Below are 23,215 nucleotides of genomic sequence, written 5' to 3'. Positions count from 1 at the left end.
AAAAACGAGAAAATTTTTTTAAAATAACGGGGCCTGGGAAAGACAGTGACAATGAGGAGTCAGTGAAGTCAATTCCTTGACTCCCAGTTAGGCTTCCCATCTGTGAAACAGGGTCCTTTTAAGAAAGAGGAGAGGATGACCCTAGGAAGGCTGCTTAGAAAGAACTACGTTGCTTTTACTTTCAAGAAACCATAAATCTTGGGGCGCCTGGGTGGCACAGCGGTTAAGCATCTGCCTTCGGCTCAGGGCGTGATCCCGGTGTTATGGGATCGAGCCCCACATCAGGCTCCTCTGCTGGAAGCCTGCTTCTTCCTTTCCCACTCCCCCTGCTTGTGTTCCCTCTCTCGCTGGCTGTCTCTATCTCTGTCAAATAAATAAATAAAATCTTAAAAAAAAAAAAAAAGAAACCATAAATCATATGTTTGGTCAATGCAACTTTCCTTCCCCTGGCAAACACTCTGTACACCACTGACCACCACAGATGACAGTGCAGGCCCAGAATTTCTATTAGAAGGCTTTTAGGGTGACTCTGGTTGGGGCTGTGGTAGGCCATAGGACTTCTCCTGAAACTGCACTTACACAACATGGCATTTTCCCTTGGAAAGCATATTTATTTGGGGTGATTTCACAACTGGGAGAGAGGGTGCTGAAGGGCCCTGAAGCCCATCCCCGGCATCATTTATTGTTCCCTGGCCCACTTGTGCATTTGCTTAGCGCACTATTGCCCCGTCAGAGTGTCTCCTCCATTCAGCCCTGGGCTCCGGCCCCATGAGCTCTGTTAGGGGCCCTGACAGAGACCCCTTGAGCAACTAGGCTTGAAGGTCCCCCAGTTCCAGAGTTACCTCCACTCTGTCCTGGCCCCATGTGACCAGCCCTTCCCTCTCCCACTCTACACATGCTGTCCAGGACTTCTCAAGCTTTTCCAAATCTGCCCCGATTGCTGAGGAAAGCAGGAAAAGATGTCAGGGCAGAACTTCAGTGATTCTCCATAATAAAATGGTTTGAAGTCTCCTGGTTTATCTTAAAAAGTCATGCAAATTTGTCACCCTACTTCCTAATATGCTTGTTTTAATATGAAACATTTCAAATAACCCAATGGTTAAATGAGTTTCCTCCCTTTAAAAGGGCACCGAGTGAAAGTGATATTCTAGGAAGGTTCCCTGATCCACCTGTGGCTGCACATATCCCAGGCACACCACCCACAAATCCTCAGGGAGTGCACACTCCAAAGAGAGAGGCACAGGCATTTAGATGCTAGTGTCTGATCCTGCACCGTGGCCTGACGCTCGCCATCCGTAACGTGCCCTGTATGTAGATCCCCACTATTGAGCCATCGCTGGAAGGAGGTCAAGAGGCAGGAAATTGGGATGGGGACCTGGGGCAAAATCACATCTTTCAAAAACATTCTATCATTTTAATTGTTAAATAATTCAGGTGAGCTTTATTCCAATTTTTCCGAATCAATGAGCTGGCATTAAGAGTCTCTTTTCTCACCACCTCACCACCTACATTCTTCTACTTGGCCTTGCAACTCATTCCAGCTATGTAGTTTAATATTCACAGTACGAAAAATTGAATCTAAGTGTCAGGCTTGTTACCTCATTTTTTCTCTTCCAGTTATATTCTCTCTGGGTCGTTCGAAGACCAGTGTTGACTGGGCCAATCCAAGTACATGCATCAGACAGAAAAACTAAATTAGGAATTTAAGAGTAAAGGTAGCAGAAGGATATTCTGAAATATCAATTTGCTTTCTCCCAATAGTCTCCTCTTTCCCTACTCCCCTTTCAAATGGGCTCTTTAGTTACTTCCCTCAAGGAGGTTTGTTATTAGGCTCCCAAGAATCCCATGCAAGGGCTGACAAACTCAACTCAGAATAGGCAGGTCACACAGACAAGGAAGTGGGCCATATCTAAGACAAGAGGGCAGGGTGTGGACTGCGGCAAACTGCACAGCATATGCTTCCCCTATATTCAGCTCTAAGTGTTGCCATATATATGAATGAGGACCGAGTATTGGTACGCTTTCTGGGTTTTTCAAGAAAAGCTCAAAATCTGGATTTTTTTTTAATGTGAAATTTTTAGATGTTCATATTTTGCAACTTACTTTATTTTTTAAATTATGCTATGTTAATCACCATACAGTACATCATTAGTTTTTAACGTAGTATTCCACGATTCATTGTTTGCATATAACAACCAGTTCTCCATGCGATACGTGCCCTCCTTAATACCAAACACCAGGCTAACCCATCCGCCGACTCCTCCACCCCTCTAAAACCCTCAGTTTGTATCCCCAAGTCCATAGTCTCTCATGGTTTGTCTCCCCCTCTGACTCGCCCCCTTCATTTTTCCCTTCCTTCTCCTAATGTCCTCTGTGCTATTCCTTATGTTCCACATACAAATGAAACCATATGATAACTGTCTTTCTCTGCTTGACTTATTTCACTTAGCATAATCTCCAGTTCCATCCATGTTGATGTAAATGTTGGGTAATCATCCTTTCTGATGGCTGAGTAATATTCCATTGTATATAGGGACCACATCTTCTTCATGCATTTGTCTGTTGAAGGGCATCTTGGCTCCTTCTAGAGTTTGGCTATTGTGGGTATTGCTGCTATGAACTTTGGGGTGCACATGGCCCTTCATTTCACTACATCTGTATCCTTGGAGTAAATACCCAGTAGTGCAATTGCTGAATCATCGGGTAGCTCTATTTTTAACTTTTTGAGGAACCTCCACACTGTTTTCCAAAGTGGCTGCACCAGCTTGCATTCCCACCAACAGTGTAAGAGGGATCCCCTTTCTCCACTACCTCTCCAACATTTGTCAATGTGGTTTTGATTTGAATTTCCCTGATGGCTAATGATGTTGAACATTTTTTCATGTGTCTGTTAGCCACTCGTATGTCTTCATTGGAAAAGTGTCCATTCTTACCTTCTGCCCATTTTTTGACTTATTTGTATTTTGGGTGCTGAGTTTAAGAAGTTCTTTATAGATCTTGGATAGCAGCCCTTTATCTGTAGTGCCATTTGCAAATATCTTCTCCCGTTCCGTGGGCTGCCTCTTTGTTTTGTTGACTGTTTCCTTTGCTGTGCAGAAGCTTTTTATCTTGATGAAGGCCCAAAAGTTCATTTTTGCTTTTGTTTCCCTGCCTTTGGAGATGTGTCATGAAAGCAGTTGCTGTGGCCGATGTCAAAGAGGTTACAGCCTATGTTATCCTCTGTGATTTTGATGGATTCCTATCTCACATCGAGGTCTTTCATCCATTTAGAATTTATCTTTGTGTATGGTGTAAGAGAATGGTCCAGTTTCATTCTTCTGTATATAGCTGTCCAATTTTCCCCAGCACCATTTATTGAAGAGACTGTCTTTTTCCCATTGGATATTTTTTCCTGTTTTGTCAAAGATAAGGTGATCATAGAGTTGAGGGTCCATTTCTGGAGTCTCTATTCTGTTCCATTGATCTATGTGTCTGTTTTTGTGCCAGTACCGTGCTGTCTTGGTGATCACAGCTTTGTAATACAGCTTGAAATCAGGCAACATGATGCCCCAGCTTTGTTTTCCTTTTTCAACATCTTCTTGGTGTTTCAGGAGCTTTTCAGGTTCCACACGAATTTTATGATTGTTTGTTCCAGCACTTTGAAAACTGGCCTTGGTATTTTGATCGAGATGTCATTGAAAGTATAGATTGCTCTGGGTAGCATAGACATTTTAACAATGTTTATTCTTCCGATCCATAAGCATGGTATGTTTTTCCATCTTTTTGTGTCTTCTTCATGTCTTTCATCAGTGTTCTGTAGTTTCTAGAGTATAGATCGTTTACCTCTTTGATTAGGTTTATTCGAAGGTATCTTATGGTTTTTGGTGCTATTGTAAATGGAATCTATTCCCTAATTTTTCTTTCTACAGTTACATTGTTAATGTATAAGACAGCAATTGATTTTGTATCCTGCCACATTACTGAATTGCTGTATGAGTTCTAGTAATTTGGGGGTGGAGTCTTTTGGGTTTTCCATATAAAGTATCATGTCATCTGCAAAGAGAGAGAGTTTGACTTCTTCTTTGCCAATTAGAATACCTTTTATTTCTTTTTGTTGTCTGACTGCTGTTGCTAGGACTTCTAGTACTATGTTGAACAATAGTGTCAAGAGTGGGCATCCTTGTCATGTTTCTGATCTTAAGGGAAAGGGTCTCAGCTTTTCCCCATTGAGAATGATATTCACTGTGGGCTTTTCATAGATGGTCTTAATGAAATTGAGGAACGTACCCTCTGTCCCTACACTCTGCAGTGTTTTAATCAGGAAAGGATGCTGTATTTTGTCAAATGCTTTTTCTGCATCAATTGAGAGGACCATATGGCTCTTGTCTCTTCTCTTACTAATGTGATCTATCACACTGATTGATTTGCGAATGCTGAACCAGGCTTGCATCCAAGGGATGAATCCCATCTGGTCGTGATGGATAATTCTTTTAATGTACCGTTGGGTCCTATTAGCTAGGTTCCTGTTAAGAATTTTGGCATCCATAGTCATCAGGGATATTGGTCTGTATTTCTCCTTTTTGATGGGGTCTTGCCTGGTTTTGGGATCAGGGTAATGCTGGCCTTGTAGAATGAGTTTGGAAATTTTCTTCTGTTTCTATTTTTTGAAACAGCTTCAGGAGAATAGCTATTATTTCTTCATTGAATGTTTGATAGAATTCCCTAGGGAATCCATCAGGCCCTGGATTCTTGCTTTTTGGGAGGTTTTTGATCACTGCTTCAATTTCATTCCTGGTTATTGGTCTATTTAGGTCGTCAATTTCTTCCTGTTTCAGTCTTGGCAGTTTATAGGTTTCAAGGAAGGCATCCATTTCTTCCAGGTTCCTTAATTTGTTGGCATATAGTCGTTGATAGTAATTTCTAATAATTGTTTCTATTTCCTTGGTGTTAGTTGTGATCTCTCCCCCTTTCATTCATAAGTTTATTAATTTGGGACCTTTCTCTTTTTTCTTTTGGATAAGTCTGGCCAGTGGTATATCGATCTTTTTAATTCTTTCAAAGAACCAGCTTCTAGTTTCATTGATCTGCTCTACTGTATTTCTGGTTTCTAATTCATTGATGTCTTTTCTAATCTTAATTAATTATCTTCTTGTGCGTGGCTTAGTCCTCCTTTGTTGTTCCATCTCTGGTTGTTTAAGGTGTAAATATAGAGACTGTATTCTAGATTTTTCTATTTTTTTGAGTGAGGATTGGATGGCTATGTATTTCCCCCTTAGGACCACCTTTGCAGTATCCTATAGGCTTTGGACCAATGTGCTTTTGTTCTCATTGGTTTCCATAAATTGTTTAAGTTCTTCTTTAATTTCCTTGTTGACACAAACATTCTTAAGCAGGATGGTCTTTAGCTCCCAAGTGTTTGTGTTTCTTCCAAATTTTTCCTTGTGATTGACTTCCAATTTCAAAGCACTGTCGTCTGAGAATATGCAGGGAATAATCTCAATCTTTTGGTATCAGTTGAGATCTGATTTGTGACCCAGTATGTGGTCTATTCTGGAGAAAGTTCCATGTGCGTTCAAGAAGAATGAGTATTCAGTTGTTTTAGGGTGGAATGTTCTGTATATATCTATGAGGTCCATCTGGTCCAGTGTGTCATTCAAAGCTCTTGTTTCTTTGTGGATTTTCTGCTTAGATGATCTGTCTATTGCTGAAAGTGGAGTGTTGAGGTCCCCTACTATTAACATATTATTAACAATATGTCTCTTTATTTTGGTTAACAGTTGGCTTATGTAGTTGGCTGCTCCCACATCAGGGGCATAGATATTTATAATTGTTAGAGCCGCTTGTTGGATACACCCTTTAAGAATGATATAGTGTCCTTCTGTATCTCTAACTACAGTCTTCAGCTTAAAATCTAATTTGTCTGATATAAGAGTTGCTACCCCAGCTTTTGAGGTCCGTTGGCATGAAAAATTGTTCTCCATCCCTTCACTTTCAGTCTGGAGGTATCTTTAGGTTCAAAATGAGTCTCTTGTAGATAGCGTATGGATGGGTCATGTTTTTTTATCCAATCTGCTACCCTGTGGCATTATGGGAGCATTTAGGCCATTCACATTGAGAGTGATTATTGAGAGATATGATTTTAATGTCATCATATTGCCTGCAAAGTCCTTGTTTTTATAGACTGTCTCTGTCGATTTCTGTTCTGTATCACTCTTGGGGTCTTTCTCCTTTTATAGAACCCCTCTTAATATTTCTAGCAGAGCTGGCGTGGTGGTCACATATTCTTTCAGTTTCTGCCAGTCGTCTAAGCTTCTTGTCTCTCCATCCATTCTGAATGACAGCCTTGCTGGATATAGTATCCTTGGCTGCATGTTCTTCTCATTTAGTACCCTGGATATGTCTTGCCAGCCCTTTCTGGCTTGCCAGGTCTCTGTAGACATGTCTGACATTATTCTGATGATCCTCCCTCTGTATGTAAGGAATCTCTTCCTCCTTGCCGCTATCAAGATTGTTTCCTTGGATCTAAGATTTGCAAATTGTACTATTAGATGTCGTGGGGTCGGTCTGTTCTCATCAATCTTGGGAGGGGTCCTCTTTGCCTCTTGGACATGAATGCTTGTTTCCTTCCCCAGATTAGGGAAGTTCTCAGCTATGATTTGCTCAAATATATCTTCTAGACCTCTTTCTTTCTCCACCCACTCAGGGATCCCAATAATTCTGATATTGGAACATTTCACTGAGTCAGTAATCTCTCTCAGCTTAATTTCTTGAAATTAAATTTGTTTTTCCCATGGCGCCTTGTTTTCCTTCTTTTCTATCTTCTTATCCTCTAACTCACTAATTCGTTCTTCTGCCTCGTTTACCCTGGCAGTCAGAACATCCAGTTTAGACTACATTTCATTCATAGCATTTTTAAGTTCAGCCTGATTAGATCTTTCTGCCCTTAGAGATTCTGTATTTTTGTTAATGTTTTTCTCAAGCCTAGATATCGCCTTGATAATTGTTACTCTGAAATCCATTTCTGACATCTTGGTTATATCCATATCCATTAGTTCTGGGGCAGAGGCCACTTTGTCATTCTGATGAGGTGTGGTTGCAGGAATGTGCAGAGTCCAATTATTGACCAGGACTCAAGCAAGATGCACCTGTTTCATAGGGACCTTAGGGATGTGGGCCTCTTGTTCTTCCAGCCTGCCTTCTGGGGGAGGGGCCTGCCGTGCTGTTACTCAGGCAATCCTGTTTGGGCAGAGTTGCCCTGCCCCCTGTGGGGAGGAGGAGGGATGGGCTCAGTGAAAACCGGTTTTGGGGGGCTTTTGTTCTCTGGCAGCTTTCCCTGGGGGCTTTCCATGTCTCTTCTGAGAGAGCAGAAGTGACTATATCCAAACCTCTGCTGAGCTCTCCAGGCCGCACTGTCTCCATTTCTGTCTGTGCTGCTAAAAACCCACAATGTCCTGGGTTGTGCACACCACAGCAGCTCTCCTAGCCCTCTCTCCCAGAGTTGGGCACATCTCTGCCCTTTGTGCTTCTAAAACTGCCAGCTGCCCCCAGTTCTCACCCATGCCCCGGTAGCTCCAGCTTTCAGTTTGGGGGGCTGCCCTAAAATCCTTTCCCCGCTGCTACTGGCCTGTGAGTCTGTGCCGCATCCCCAGCACAGGAGGCTTTTGTCTTCCCAGCATAAATTCACGGAGGCTTCCTCCCCCTTCCATTTATCTTCCGATATCCACCTGCAGAATTTGGCTCCCTGCTTCATACCTCAAGACCAACCGCCAGAGATGTTCTGTTTGTAGGATCCAGATATATCTTCTTACATCTCAGGCTGATTTCATGGGTGTTCAGAATGTTCTGGTAGATATCCAGCTCGATTCAGGGGACTGGTTGAAATAGGGTCCCCTACTCTTCCGCCATCTTTAAACCTCCTGCAACTTACTTTAAATTTTTAAAACAAAACATGTAGGTGGATCAAATCCAGTGCACTGGCTGAATCCAGTCCATGAGCCTACCATGTGACTTTTGTCCCAAATTCACTGGGGAATACAGAGTGATATAGTACCATCCATCTAAAAATGATTGATTGCAGAGAGACTAAAGAAGGAGAAAGGCCTTCAGGCCCAGGACCAGTGGGGACCTGTGTCCTGCTTCCTGGCAGTGCTAAGATCTCTGACTCAGTGCCACTCAGGGTACCCCAAGGGGGTTCACACCAGGCCCTGAGCTCCAAACCCTGATATAGACTCCCATGCCCCAAGAGAGCTGTGGAAGCTGCAGAGTGGCAGACTGAAGACTCTGAGGGCTGGAGTAAGGATTCCTTCAATGTTCACCAGCTTGAGCAGGAGACCTGGAGCAGAGGGGGCTCCCCAAAATCGGGTGCTGCATATGACCCCAGCACAGAGCCTAGAAACTAAGCCATGGCAACGACTGAGGTTGAATTTGCTTCTAGGGGAGACGTGGAATTACTTATTGAATGTCTTTCCTCCTCACAAGGGCAGAGACCTTGTTTGGCTTGCTCCCCATCTAGCACTGGGCACAGAGCCCAGCACACAGTGGGGCTGCATTTTATGAGAATTGTGCAAATGAGAAATGAGATATAAAATTATTAATAAAATGTCACTTTCTGCACACAATTTGAAATCATGTAAACCCCGCCTCCCCGATTTAACAATTCATGAAGAATTGCATGACCTCTAAGCTGGCCAATCGCGTGACTTGGAAACGCCAGGATGGTGCTAGTTGGAAAAACATACTAAGGATGACTGTTTTCAAGCTGGGGCAGTTGGGGAGATGACAACACGGCTGTAGAGCAGGGGTACTAAGCATTAAATGAAAGAAGGGAATGCATTTTCTCTAGAGCAAGGCTTTCCTACCTCATCTTCTCAGTGTTCTGCTTAGCACTATGACACATGCAATGGGGCACTAATACACATTTAGTGACTGTAATTACTTAGTAACTGTCAAAGTGCCCTTCAGGCAAGACAGTTGAGTTGTGGCTGCGACTGTGGTTTGGAATATTCAAAGAGCATGGGTCAGGTTCCACATTTCCTTTGGTTGTTGGGAGCACACCAGCCGTCCCCACCTGGACCCATTGTGAGAGAGTCTCTGCCCTCCCCATTCTTACCCTGCCTCCAACAGCACTCTGTGACTCCGGCCTGCCAGGACTGGAACAGGGTACAACACAGAAGCTACTCTCTACCAGCAAGGGTGTGAAGGAAGGGACATGAGAGAGAAAGGAGCCGCCTGGAAGCCATCTGGAAGACTCTGTAGATGACCTCCCAGAAGCAATATGGCAGCCAGGGTGGGCCCAAAGATGGGGACTGATAATAAACCCACACAACACCCTCAAGTCATTTTCTTAGAATTAACTGAATTTTGCATGGTTTTCCTATCACTAACAGGCTACCTCTTACCCATGACTTTGGAGTCATCAGTATTTTTGGCAGGCTTGGATGCTTGGACAACCAGCAGTTTGCTTAAATCTGAAGTTCCCTGAACCTAAAGGGAAAAAGTCAAAATTAGTCAGAAGAGCATCCTTTGATCTCTAAGCTGCCTCCTTCCTAACGTTTTCAAAGAATATAAGAAATAAGCCAAAACCCAGAACTGGGCTTCCAGCCTAAGCTCTCCATCTTTTTCATTTCAAACCCCCTTTAAAAATGTTGTTTCAAGAAGTCTTGGACCGGAAAATTATCTTTTGCATATTTATAGAAACATCAGAAAGGAACTTTCTACACCTTACTTGTAACCAGACCAGACATTCCCAGTTTGGAAAACAGGGAATCCCCCAACATCCACAGAGTTACTTGTACCCCTGTGCTGATGTTCGAGGGCTCAGGCTTCCCAGGCGGCAGGACTGTCTTCTTTTCTTAGAACTTTTGCCCTGTGTGCCAGCCAAAATCTGCCCTCCCAGAAGGCAAGTAGTGTACAAGTAACAATTTTAACTCTCATTTCTAGAGACCAGATACCATCTCCCTCAATCCTCACAATAGCCTTACCAGATGGGTGCTGCTGTCAGCCTCATCGCACTAATGGGAAACGGAGGGTCAGAAGGCAGCTTGCCTTTGCTCATACACTAGTGGGCACAGGGCTCGGACTTTAAACCCAAGTAGGCCTGATTCCAAACCCTGGTGTCTTAAACCAAACTGTGAGCATTGCTCCTGCTGTTCCCTGCCTCACCTCACCCGTAGCTTCAAAGCTAAAGAGATTTTCATTTTCTATTAGAAAAGCATTTAGATTACCATCATCCTCTGAATTACTGAGAGATACAAAGATAAGAATGCTACAAAAGGGACAAATGTACCCCCATCCCTCAAGAGGCACATTCCCACTCCAGGGCAAATGGGTTGGCAAGCAGAGAGCAGGTGGATTCCAGCCCCCTGTGCCCCCTGGGTTACACTCCTGTGTAGGGCACAAACTGCTTAATGGTATAGAAGCCCTGGGCATGTTTTGACTGTTTTGTTAAAGGTGGTGAGAACGGCAGGGTCCTTCCTGGTTACATTTCTTTTTAAGGTGATCAGTTGAGTTTTCAAGTCGCTTGTGGGGCACCAGGGAAAGCAAATGACTCTTTAGAAATAACTGTCCTTACCTGCTCACAGGTTTTAGGCAAAATGCAAGGTGCAAGATATGGTACCTCTGTCTGAGTATCAATGACACTACCGTACACAATGATAACGAATTTCATGGTCACATTATCAATAGTCATTTCATTATAGCTTGATAAAGTCTCCACGTATGCCAGATTGAATGCCACGCACTTCTGAAAGTTTAAGTCCTACAATAAAATTACATTTTTTTTCTATAAATCGTGACAAATGACACATGGAATCAAGAAGAAAGCAAATTCACTGATTGAGCTGAGTTCTTTGAGGGTGCCAAAAGGCATTTAGACCCTAGGACCAACAGGCAGAATGAGTTCAGAATGACCTCAGACAAGATGGTGAACTCAGAGTTTTTATGTTGTTACTATTAGTGACCCTGGTTATAGATGCCCAGCCTGATTTACAGGTTTGCATGAGCTCTCAATCAGCCTCAGCAGGGTGGTCAGCTATGCCTTGTGGATTCGGTTTTACCTGGCAGTAAGGAAACACACCACTGGGCAAGTGAACGAACAACAGCAAAAAGCCAAAACAAAACAAAGCAACACACTGAGGCTGAGTCATACTTCAAAGGTCAGTATAACAGTCTTTAGAGCTGGAAGGAAGATATTATGTATGGGCTGAGTTGTGTCCCCCCCTAAAATTCTTATGTTGAAGTTCTGAGCCCCAGTACATTAGAATGTGACTTTATTTGGAAACAGGGTCATTGCAGCCATAATCGTTTAAGTTAAGTTGAGGTCATACTGGAGTAGGGTAGGCAAATAATCCAATATGACTGGTGTCCTTATAAAAAGGGGAGGAGGCACCTGGGTGGCTCAGTTGGTTAAGCATCGGACCCTTGGTTTCAGCTCAGGTCATGATCTCTGGGTCAGGAGATTGAGCCCCGTCTGGGGCTCCATGTTCAGTCGGGAGTTGGCTTCCCCTCTCCCTCTCCCTGTGCCCCTCCCCTGCTTGTGCTCTAATGTGCACTCTCTCTCATACATACATACATACATACATACATACATACATACATACATACGGGAGATCTCTCTCATAAATAAATAAATAAGGGAGATTTGGGGGCACCTGGATGGCTCAGTCAGTAGAGCACATGACTCTTGATCTCATCATGGTCATGAGTTCAAGTCCCACACTGGGCATAGAGCTTCTTTAAAAAGGGGGAAGTGAGGGACACTTCAGTTGGTTAAGCATCTGCCTTCGGCTCAGGTCCTGGAATCGAATCATGTACCGGGCTCCTTGCTCAGCGGAGAGCCTGCTTCTCCCTCTGACTACAGCTCCCCCTGCTTGTGCTCTCTCTCTCTCTCTGACAAATAGTAAGTAAAATCTTAAAAAAAGAAAAAAAAAACAAAAACGGGGCAAGAGATTTGGACACAGACACACATACAGGGAGAATTCCGTGTGGGATGAAGACAGTCATCTGCAAGCCAAGGATGAGGCCTGGACCAGATTCCCTCCCTCACTGATCTTAATTGGATCCAACCCTACTGACACCTGATTTATTGCCTCAAGAACTGGGAGACGATGAATTTCTGTCGTTTAAGCACCCAGCTTGTGACACTTCATTACAGCAGCTCCAGCGAACGAATACAAGCACTTAGAGGTCAGGCCCGTGGTAGGAATCTCCTGGACAGTGACCTCACTCTGAATTTCTCCATGCACAACTATGAGACCCAGCCCTCGGACCTGGGTCCCTAATGGGCAAACTGAACACTTAACTGCTGAGAGCACCAGCTCAGCTGGGTCGTGAAAAACAAGATAACTAGCAAATATCTAAAGTTTTGGAAGGAGAAAAATCTAAAAAAAAAAAGCTATTTTGGTCTTTAAATGCACGTAAATTTTGAGTTATATGGTTTAGAGAAAGGGTTGCAATATAAGCTTATCAGTGGTTCTAATCCCTTTTTTCAGGGTTCTAAAAAGTCTTAATTGGCTACTTCTTTGATGGGAAAAGACTAGAAGGAAATAAGCCAAAGTGTTAAATAGAGATTCTCTGGGTTCTGTTAAGCATCTGCCTTCAGCTCAGGTCATGATCTCAGGGTCCTGGGATTGAGTCCCAGGGTCAGCCTCCCTGCTCAGTGGGAAGCCTGCTTCTCCCTCTCCCTGTGTCCCTTCCCCCACTAGTGTGCACATGCACTTTCTCTCTCTCTCTCAAATAAATAAAATCTTTTTAAAAATGAAAGGTTATTCACCTTATTATTGAGTCCAATCTAACTCCCTACAGTTTCGACCTGTTGTCCTAATCCTCTGCTCGGCAGTGTCATACTGCACTCATACTAGACGTACTGAATGTGTCCCACTTCTCACAAAGAGAAGAATCTAAATCTTTTTACCCTTCTGCTATAATTTTTCTGAAAATTATTGCCACCTAGTGAAAGAAACGTGACTAACTTAGTACAACATGCTATTTTTTAAGACAACGTTTTTAGAGCGGTTTTAGATTCACAGCAAAATAGAGAGGAAGGGACAGAGATTTCCCATAGAGTCCAGCCTCCACACGGCACAGCCTCTCCCATTATCAGCGTCCCACACCAGAGTGGTACATTTATTACAAGTGATGAGCCTACGCTGACACAGCATAATCACCCAAAGTCCATAGTTTACTTCAGGGTTCACTCTTGGTGCTGTAAATTTTATGGATAGATGCGTAATGCTGTGTATCCATTATCATAGTATCATGCAGAGTGGTTTCACCATCCTAAAATCCTCTGTGCTCCGTCTATTTATTCCTCCTGCCCCAACTCTCAGCAACCACTGATCTCATTATTGTGTCCATAGTTTTACTTTTTCCAGAATGCCCTGTCGTTGAAATCATACAGTGTGGAGCCCTTTCCGATTGGCTTCCTTCACTTCATAATATATTGCACTTTTCTCCATGTCTTTTCATGGCCTGGTAGCTCATTTCTTTTTAGCGCTGAATCATATTCCACTGTCTGGACGTGCCACACTTTATTTATCCATTTGTCTACGAAAGGACATCTTGGTTGGTTGTTTCCAAGTTTTGGCAATTATGAATAAAACTGCTAAAATATCTGTGTTCAGATTTCTGCATGAACATAAGTTTTCAACTTCCTTTTCTTAAAAGATATTATTTATTTATTTGAGAGAGAGAGACAGCACAAGTAGGGGGGGAGGGGAGGGACAGAGGGAGAAGCAGACTCCCTGCTGAGCAAGGAGCCCCACACGGGGCTCCATCCCAGGACCCTGAGACCAGGACCCAAGCAGAAAGCAGCCGCTTAACCGACTGAGCCACCCAGGCGCCCCAAGTTTTCAACTTCTTTGGATAAATATCAATCATACTGATTTACTGGATCATACGGTAAGAGTACGTTCAGTTTTGTAAGAAACCTCCAGACTTTCTCACGTGGCTGTACCATTTTGCATTCCTACCAGCAATGAATGAGAGTTCCTGCTGCTCCGTATCCTCACCAGCATTTGGGGTTGTCAGTGTTCCAAATGTTGGCTATTCTAAAAGGTGCGGAATGGAATCACACTGTTATATTTTTCTGAGGACATACGATTGTAGAACATGTTTATTTGCCATCGATATATCTTCTTTGGTGAGATGTCTGTTAAGATCTTTGGCCCTTTTTTTTTTTTAGCTTAAATGTATTTTACTTTTAGACAACCTACATCACATGGTTTTTTTTTCCTTAAAAACAATACCTCTGCTCCAAATATATCAAGGTCACAATAAATGAAGAGCTCAAGATGACATCAGTCCCATTTGTCTAAGTCCTGGTGTTATGTGGATGAAGAGCAGCAGCCGGTTATGACAACAGGCGATACATTCAAAGTAATAGCCAAATTCATTAACATTTTTCCACTTCTGAACCATCCTTAAAGAAAATCATACAGGGGGTCACCACAGATTCCAGTCCAGAATCCATCTGGATTCATGTTTTCACCAATAAAGAACTGGTCGTTTTTGAAACAAACAAGGATGTGCTTCATTTGTTCTGCAGCCCCTGTTATAAAAATATTTACTCTTTTTGGGGGCGCCTGGGTGGCTCAGTCGTTAAGCGTCTGCCTTCAGCTCAGGGCATGATCCCAGCGTTATGGGATCGAGCCCCACATCGGGCTTCTCCGCTGGGAGCCTGCTTCTTCCTCTCCCACTCCCCCTGGTTGTGTTCCCTCTCTCGCTGGCTGTCTCTCTCTCTCTCTCTCAAATAAACAAATAAAATATTTTTTAAAAAAAGTATTTACTCTTTCTGGCCTCTATTCTTCAAGTTTGCCTTTGATTGATTTCATGCAATCTTTGATGTACTTCTTGTAGGCTTCTTTTGTGAAGCTGGGTTCCTGCAAGTGATGGTTCATGACAATATCAACACCAGTGATGACTGTGCTTTTGATAGTTTCACCCTCTGGGCCTTCAGTGGAGGCACTTCCACCAATGAGCGAGTCATTAATGTTACCCTCTGTCCTACTGACCATCTTCCCCTCCACCTCCAGGCCCAGCCTGTCCCTGATCTCCTGGAAATTGTAAATGTTGGAGAACATCTCATCATGGCTGATGAGGTCCCGGTCGATGATCATGATGACAGCTGGAGAGAGATGTCAGGGGCACTAGCTTAGTAGGAGCTGGGAGCTCTGAGAGAGCTTGGTGCAGCTGGAGGGGCACTTGCGGAGGCGGGGGGAGGTGGAAACCTGGCCCATTTTTTAATTGGGTGGTTTGTTTTCCTATTATTGAGTATTAAGAGTTCTTTGTATATTTTGGATAACAGTCCTTTATCAGATGTGTCTTTTGCAAATATGCTCTCCCACTCTGTGACTTGTCTTCTCATTCTCCTGAGACATGCTAATTTTTTAACCCAACATTCGTATCCAGTTTCTCAATGCAATGAATATTGTTGAACTCCAGGTCTGTCACTTCCCCAGTTCCTAACTTATAATAGGGGCTCAAATAACAACCCAAGAACAGACTTGAGCCACTACTTGTTAGAGAAAAAGTTTGTAAAAGTCTTTTGAATAAAGATTTTGAAGAGGCAAGAGATTTATATTAACATAGGTAGAATAGACTATAATAAACACCGCCCCAAACAGTCCTCATGCAGGTCGTGGGAAAAGCCAACAGGCACTGAGCCCAAAGAGGAAACTCAATTGGCATCTACCTGGGCCTACATAGATTGTCTCATAATGCTGGGAATTTTGAGCTTGAAAGCAGAAGTCATTATGTTTCTGCATATTAGTGAAAAGGGATCATTATTTCTTCCGGAAACCTGCTATTCCTCTTTTATTCTCTATTGACAGAATCTAGAGCAGTGGATACTGCTTGTGTGTATCCCATCCTTGGATACACATTAGAAACACCCAGGGGGCTTCTTTTAAAAATGCCAAAGCCCTGGGGGCTCCCAGGTGGCTCAGTTGGTTAAGCAGTTGCCTTCGGCTCAGATCATGATCCCGGAGTCCTGGGATCGAGTCCTGGGATTGAGCCCTGCATTGGGCTCCCTGCTCAGTGGGGAGCCTACTTCTCCCTCTCCCTCTGTTCCTCCCTCCTGCTTGTGCTCTCTTTCTTTCAAATAAATAAATCAAATCTTTTTAAAAATGCCAAAGCCCAGACACACACACAATGAATAAACACCAAACTTCATTAACTCATTCCGATTAATGCTAATTTGTTTCCTGGGAATCTACTTATTTAATAATTGCTGAATCTACTCCTTTTTTTTTAAGATGTGACTGCAGGTAGCCTGGAAAATTAGCTGTGACAAGAGGATTGAAGATCTGCAGGAAGCTAGGACATGAGTGGTTAAAATTCTAGAATCTCATTTTATTTTTTTTTAAATTTTATTTATTTAAGTATTCTCTACACCCAACGTGGGGCTTAAACCCATAACCCCAAGATCAAGAGTCACACGCTCTTCCAACTGAGCAAGCCAGGAACCCATAGAATCTAATTTTAGAAGGTCAGACACAACCTTCCCTTCTCTGTCTCAAAAATATGAAATGCATTTTGTAAAAAGTAAATAAAAGTTCATTCATACTTGAATCATTTAACTTACCTCATCAGTGAGACTTGATTCAAAATACTGACAGGCAATACCGAGTGCAAGCTTTAGCCATATTTTATATTCCAAGGATGGCCAGAAGACATCAAAACCTTCATACAAGTCCTCCAGGGAGATAAAGCAGGCCTAAAACCATAAGGTATCAAGCAGCAAACTTGATTCAGAACTAAATTACAAGGCTATCAGAAAACAGGGTGCCTGTAAGAGTTAATCTTCCCCTAGTACTATCATATCTAGTACAATTCGGATGCTCCCCCATTTAAAAGCATTGCATTATGGAGAAATTGTTTTAATAAAATTTACAGTTGAATTAAAGCATACACTTAGTAATAGCCAGGACAATTTATAGCAGTCAAGAGCTATGATAAAGAATATTTATCATACGAACTTATCTATTTTTATTGATTGCCACAGTAGGTGAAGGAGGCTCAAAAGAGGACTTCAGCTGCCTCCATTTTGACCTCAAATTTTCTAGTTGGATTTTTCTTTCCAGCTTGTCTCTTGGCTCAGGCAGAAGACCCTGAGGGCAAAGCATCCCCAGATGGGAAGGAAACTATCTCCGCCAGCAGGAAGGACTGCCTTAAGCCAGCAAGACCCTGCCGGTGACTCCAACACAGTGATCAGTTTGACCTTCACTGCCCACCTGCACGCAGTCACTCACCTTTGCCCCACATTTTCCTTACTTCCTAAACCTGAAGTATTTTCAGCATGTTGAAGAGTCTTTCAGCTTCTAGTCAGCTGTCTTCCCACTGCTGACCTCACTGAAACAAATTCCTTTCTTGTTTCACCACCACTCGTGTCTCTTCCATTGGATTTTGTCAGCGGTGAGTGGCCAAACCTGGTCTGTTGGGGATCCCCGGAGCCAGGTGCTCTTGTACCCTGCATGCCGGCCACAGGCTGATCCACAGTACTTGTTTCCAGAGGTCAACTTCCCTGAATAAGGAAGACTGCTCTTTCAGAATTCGAGCTACATGAACTTCAATGACTTCAGTTCAGCCTTGTGACTAAATTATACCTCATGTCCTCTTCTGGAAATGAAACAGTATACAAAGCAACATTGCCTTCTGTCCCACACACCCATAAAAACTCTGGACCGGGCTCGATTGCATGTAACAGTCCCAAAAGCTGGAGAATTCCTTGTAAGCAGCAACTCTGGCTCATTTCTGTTTGAATCCCCCACATCTAGTGGGATATCAGGCTACTTATTTGTTGAATAGATACCTTCTTACTTAAGCTAGTGAAAAATGGAAGAAAGGGAGTTTACAAGCACGTATTCTTCAGAAATGTCGCTCTCATAATGGTGGTCCTTCGTTGAATGCCTATACATTCCAGGCACTTCACTTAGATATTTTCCTAATCTTCAGAACGTCAAAAGTTAGATATTCCCTCTCTTAATAAACAAGGACACTAAGACACAAAGAGGTCAAAATATCTCACTCCAGATCCCCCAGCCAGGACGTGAGACACTAATTCTCTTCTCAGCTAGTCAAAACTACATCACAATAGCTGGGTGCGCCACTGCATAAGATATCAGAACCCAAAGGAAGAAAAGATGCTGGCATTCCTTATTTACTTCAGGAAGAATTAACTAGTAGCCCACAACATAGACAGAACCAGTTTCTTACCTGTAAAATAGTTTCACAGATGGCGGTATATTCAATTTCACGCTTAAGCAGACAGCTCAGCTCTCCAATTATGTCCCCACTGGTACAGTATTCTGTAAACATGGTTTGGGAAACTCTATCCGACTTTAGGCTACTGTCTATTCCAAAGGTAGGAGGTGAGCTATGCAACTGCAAAGGGAAATACAAAATGAAAAAATCCTTGACCAAATCGTAGGAACTCCCACTGTTTCCTGCAATTATTAACAATGGAAGGAAAAGATTCTTTATGAAAGCTTTTAGATGTGAAATAGGTATTAAGGTTTCAAAAAAAAAAAAAATCACAGTTTCTTTCACATTTCAATTCTCCAAGGGAAGGATTGTTTCTAATCTTTATCTTTACAGATTACCCCATTTACAACTTTCTACCCACGAAATCCCACCAAAAATTCTGATTGCAGTCTGCAACTAATGCGCCCACCCACTCCGAGTCTATTAGAAAGCCTTATCATAATGGGCTATTGCCTTGGGTGGAAAAAGACCTTTGATTGCATGGGTGCAGAAATCAGATGCCATGAATTAATATGCCGCCAAACCAAGCCATGATTTCCGCCAACCTTATCGTCCTTTAAAATGCTTAAGAAAAATTTCCATGGGGGGCACCTGGCTGGCTCAATCCATGGAGTGTGTGACTCTTGATCTCAGGGTCTTGAGTTTGAGCCCCATGTTGACTAGAGATTACTTTAAAAAAATAATAATTTCCATGGGCCATCAACAGAAAAAGTTTTTAGGGTGAATACAGGAAGATTGAGTCACTTCAGGAAAAGAATGGATAGGCATGGATGGGGGAAATAAGAAAGCTATCAGATTTCAGGAGGAAGCTGCAGGAATCAACCAGAAGGATTACAGAATTTTTCAGAAAGTATATTTGTGAACATCAAAGAGGAAGGCTATTGTTCAGGAAACAAGAAACAGGGAACAAAGGGTCACTGAAGTTGCTGTGAAACTGCCCCCAGTGATTACCATTCAGATATTTAGAGGCATTCATGCTTCAAAGGCCTTGACATTTGTCTAATTTAATTTTGAATGCAATTCAAAGACTCTTTGAGCAACAAGAATATCTCTGCTCTTTACAAACCAAGAAAAGAAGGTAACATCTACAGGCAGAATTTAAAGAAGTCCTTCCAAGATTCCTGTCTCTTCGTTATTCAATCAAACATTAATCTAGGTAATGCTGGGAAAGGGCTTTGCAGATGGAATGAAGGTCACTAATCAGCAGACTTTAAAGAGATGATTCTGGATTATCCTGGTGGGCCAATGTAATCAATCACAAGGGCCCTCAAAAGTAGAAAAGGAAGTAGAATTGATCAGAGAGATGTGGCATCAAGAGAGGAATTGCCTGTACTTGGGCTCTGAGATGAGTATCTGCCTGCAAGGATAGAGGAGGAGCTCTGGGAGCTGGAGGTGGGTCCCAGCTGAAAGGATGCAAAGAAGCAAGGAGTCTGTCCTATAGCCGTAAGGAACTAGATTCTACCAACAACCTCAAAGAATCTGGATATGGATTCTGCCCTTGGAGCTTCCAGAAGGGAACATTGCCCTGCTGACCCTTTGATATTGGCCTTGTGAGACTCAAGCAGAGAAACCAGGACTGCTGAACTAAGAACTCTGAGATAATCAATCTAAGCCACTAAATGTATGCTGAGTTGCTATGGCAGCAATTGAACACTAACATAACATCTTCAGCCCAAATACTGTTGGACTTATTCTTTAAGAAGACTTAACTAGGCCAGTAATTGCAGGAAAATTCCCCAAAGGAAAATATATGTTGCAGCTCTTAAATGTTAGAGTTGACATATCTAATAAATGCGGGTAGCAGTGTATTTTTGTTATGATTCTAATGGGAGCATAGCACAAGGATTCTACTGGAAGCAGCATAGAATAATGGCTAAGGACATGGATAGTGAGGCCAACTCCATGGGTTCAAAGCCCTTCTTGACCTTTTACTGTGTGCCCTTGGGAGACAAGTGAATTCATTTCTCTGTGCACCAGTTTTCCCATGTGAAAAGTAAGGCTGTTATAAGGATTGAATGTCATAATATATTGCCATTTTGACCACCCTTTAAAAAATTACAACTAACTTCTTCATCTGTCAATCATTTCTAACATACTGTATATTTAACTTATTTATTTTGCGCATTGTCCCATCTCCTTCCATGCCTCTATTAGAAAGTAAGCTCTAAGAAGGCAGGGATTTTTGTCTGTTTTGTCAATTCCGTGCCTAGAATGAGCAGTGCCTGCTGCAGTGTAGTAATGAAGTAAACATTTGTTGAGTGAATAAGTGAACGAATGAACAGCACCAGACATTTAATAAGTGCTACACGTGTGTTAGTATTATCATATACTTATCAAAATAGTTCATTTCCATGATCAGTTGGATATTTTTAAGGTCTGAAATACCCCTTCTAAAAATAGAAAGCCAAATATATTATGTGCACTATAATGAGGGTTGTCACTTCTTTTTTTTTTTTTTTTTAAAGATTTTATTTATTTATTCGACAGAAATAGAGACAGCCAGTGAGAGAGGGAACACAAGCACGGGGAGTGGGAGAGGAAGAAGCAGGCTCATAGCAGAGGAGCCTGATGTGGGGCTCGATCCCATAACGCCGGGATCACGCCCTAAGCCGAAGGCAGACGCTTAACCGCTGTGCCACCCAGGCGCCCCTGAGGGTTGTCACTTCTGAGCATCATTTAGGACCTAGGAATTATTTGGGCCATAAGCTGGGGCTCACCCATGTATTCTACTAGCATTCAGACTCCAAAGGATTCTTTTTTTTTTTTTTTATAGATTTTATTTATTTATTTGACAGAGATAGGGACAGCCAGTGAGAGAGGGAACACAAGCAGGGGAAGCGGGAGAGGAAGAAGCAGGCTCCCAGCAGAAGAGCCTGACGTGGGTCTTGATCCCAGAACACCGGGATCACACCCTGAGCCGAAGGCAGACGCCCAACGACTGAGCCACCCAGGCGCCCCCAAAGGATTCTTGTTCTCCATACTCTACTAACATCTTTCTCTCTCTGGTCACCAAAAGTCTCCTATTGGTTAGGTGAAGCTGTATTTTCAATCCTCATTCTATTTGACCTTTGTAGGGATCTGACATTGCAGTCCATCCCCTTATTCTTGACTCTCATTTCCTTTAGCTAACTCAACCATTCCAAGTATTGGGTTCCTTATCTGAACTTCATGGAAAAGACCACTTCCTCCTGGGATTGCTGAGAGGAATAAGTAATGACTACAAAAGCGTTTTGTTAAATCGGAAGCACCTTTCAGATATTCAGCTGTAGTGTTCACTCTGAGCAGAAATTGTTTCATTTAGAAATTATGTTAAAAATTTAAAACTTTCAAGGCATCTGGGTGGCTCAGTTAGTTAAGCATCCAACTCTTGATTTCAGCTCAGGTCATGATCTCAGGGTCCTGGGATCGAGCCCCAGTCCGGGCTCCATGGTCAGCATGGAGTCTATTTGAGTTTCTCTCCCTTTGCACTCCCCCTGCCCAGTCACGCTCATGCTCTCTCTCTCTCTCTCTCAAAATAAATAAATAAATCTTTAAAAAAGAATTTAAAACTTTCCTGGTTCCTAAATTTCTCCTTATGTTAAAATCATATATTTCAAAATACATTTTCAGTAAAAAGTAAATAGTCTCTTACAATTGCCATTCCTGAAATAATTAAGTAGATTCCTTGTGGCATTTCACCTTCTCTACAAATGACATCTCCATAGTCAAAATAGGCAAGTTTGGCTCTCTCCTGTGAGAAAAATAAAAAGGGAGTCAACACAAAGTTTTCAGTCTACTCTTCTAAATAGAAATAAGATTTTTAAAGCTAAAATGGCTTTCAAGTAGGAAAAAAAAAACCCACAAATTATATTCTTTGGTTTGTTAATTAATTATAACATGCTGACGTACCTCATCATTTTTTTTAAAAGAAAGGGACAAGCAAGCAAACTGTAGACTTTATGATTAGCACCAGGCACAGTGACTGGTGGAAACATCCGATAAATGATGAGTTGAATAGATGTTTATAATAAACTGTGATACTTCTGACAAAGGAGACAGAGACAGGATGCTCAGGAAAAATCCAGGAAGTCCACAGGACCCTGTCTTGGATGTCCAGGGAAGACTTTAAAGAGGAAGGAATAGCTAAGCTGAGGCCTGAAGGAGGGTTAACAGGTAGCCAGGATACAATGAGTTGAACATCATTCAGGGCAGAGGGTTCAGTATATGCAAAGACCCAGAGGCAAATAGAACATCTGCACTTGGGGTAACCACAGAAGATGCAGTAGGTCTTAGACACAGAGGGGTGGGGACCAGGACTGGGTTATCAATTAGGCTTCAATAGGCCTAGTGTGTAGGATTCCCAATACTTTAGGGACTCACAACAACATTCTGGTTTCTTCTAAAATCAGAAGGGAATAAAACAACTTCTGGTAGAGGAAAATGTTTTAATACTAAAACATTTAATACTAAATATTCCTCTTTATACTAACACAGTCATAAAGTATAATTTTTTGTACTTTTTGATGGGGGAAGAGGCCCACTACGGCAAATGTGCCAGGGCTCATGAAAGTTATCATGCAGCCCCAGTGAAGTAAGGACTGGAGAGGAGAGCCAGAGCCAGAGCCAGACCTTGAACGGTCTCATAGGCACATTAAAGAGTTTGGGCTTTTTCCCAAAACTAAAGAGGAGCCACTGACGGGTTTGTAACAGGAAAATCAGGGGGACAGATCTGCATTTTACAAAGATATGTAGGAAACATATTTCTAAATCATTCATAGTGGTCATTTCTAAGTGTGGGCTGAGTGACATGTTTTCACTTTTCACTTCATGTACTTCTGAATTATTTGACAGTGTTGAAACCAGCAGGGATGACTTCACAATGTTTTTTAGAGTCACCTAAAGCCAATTATCCAGCTTATGTATTATTCAGACCTTGGTTTTCTACCATTGACTTCTGGATTATCGTTATAGACCATTATGTTTTTAATTAACCACACCA

The 23,215-nt window shown here is 42.4% G+C and overlaps 1 protein-coding gene across 1 annotated transcript in view; it reads right to left on the bottom strand.

Annotated features, from left to right (window-relative positions):
- SLC9C2 (solute carrier family 9 member C2 (putative)) overlaps positions 1-23,215 on the bottom strand; it is a 104,059-nt gene that overhangs the window by 1,618 nt on the left and 79,226 nt on the right. Inside the window, exons 21-26 of the mRNA XM_045811414.2 lie at positions 21,869-21,967; positions 18,190-18,357; positions 16,559-16,690; positions 10,550-10,735; positions 9,378-9,462; positions 1,599-1,654 (exon numbers count right to left, since the gene is read on the bottom strand). Of these exons, the coding sequence (XP_045667370.2) occupies positions 1,599-1,654; positions 9,378-9,462; positions 10,550-10,735; positions 16,559-16,690; positions 18,190-18,357; positions 21,869-21,967 (726 nt within the window). The remainder of the gene's footprint in view (positions 1-1,598; positions 1,655-9,377; positions 9,463-10,549; positions 10,736-16,558; positions 16,691-18,189; positions 18,358-21,868; positions 21,968-23,215) is intronic.

This window comes from Ursus americanus, chromosome 2 (genome assembly GCF_024610735.1).
Source record: "Ursus americanus isolate L20-20 chromosome 2, mUrsAme1.1.p, whole genome shotgun sequence".
In the NCBI taxonomy this organism is placed as follows: domain Eukaryota; kingdom Metazoa; phylum Chordata; class Mammalia; order Carnivora; family Ursidae; genus Ursus; species Ursus americanus.
This window is presented reverse-complemented; position numbering and strand designations above follow the sequence as displayed.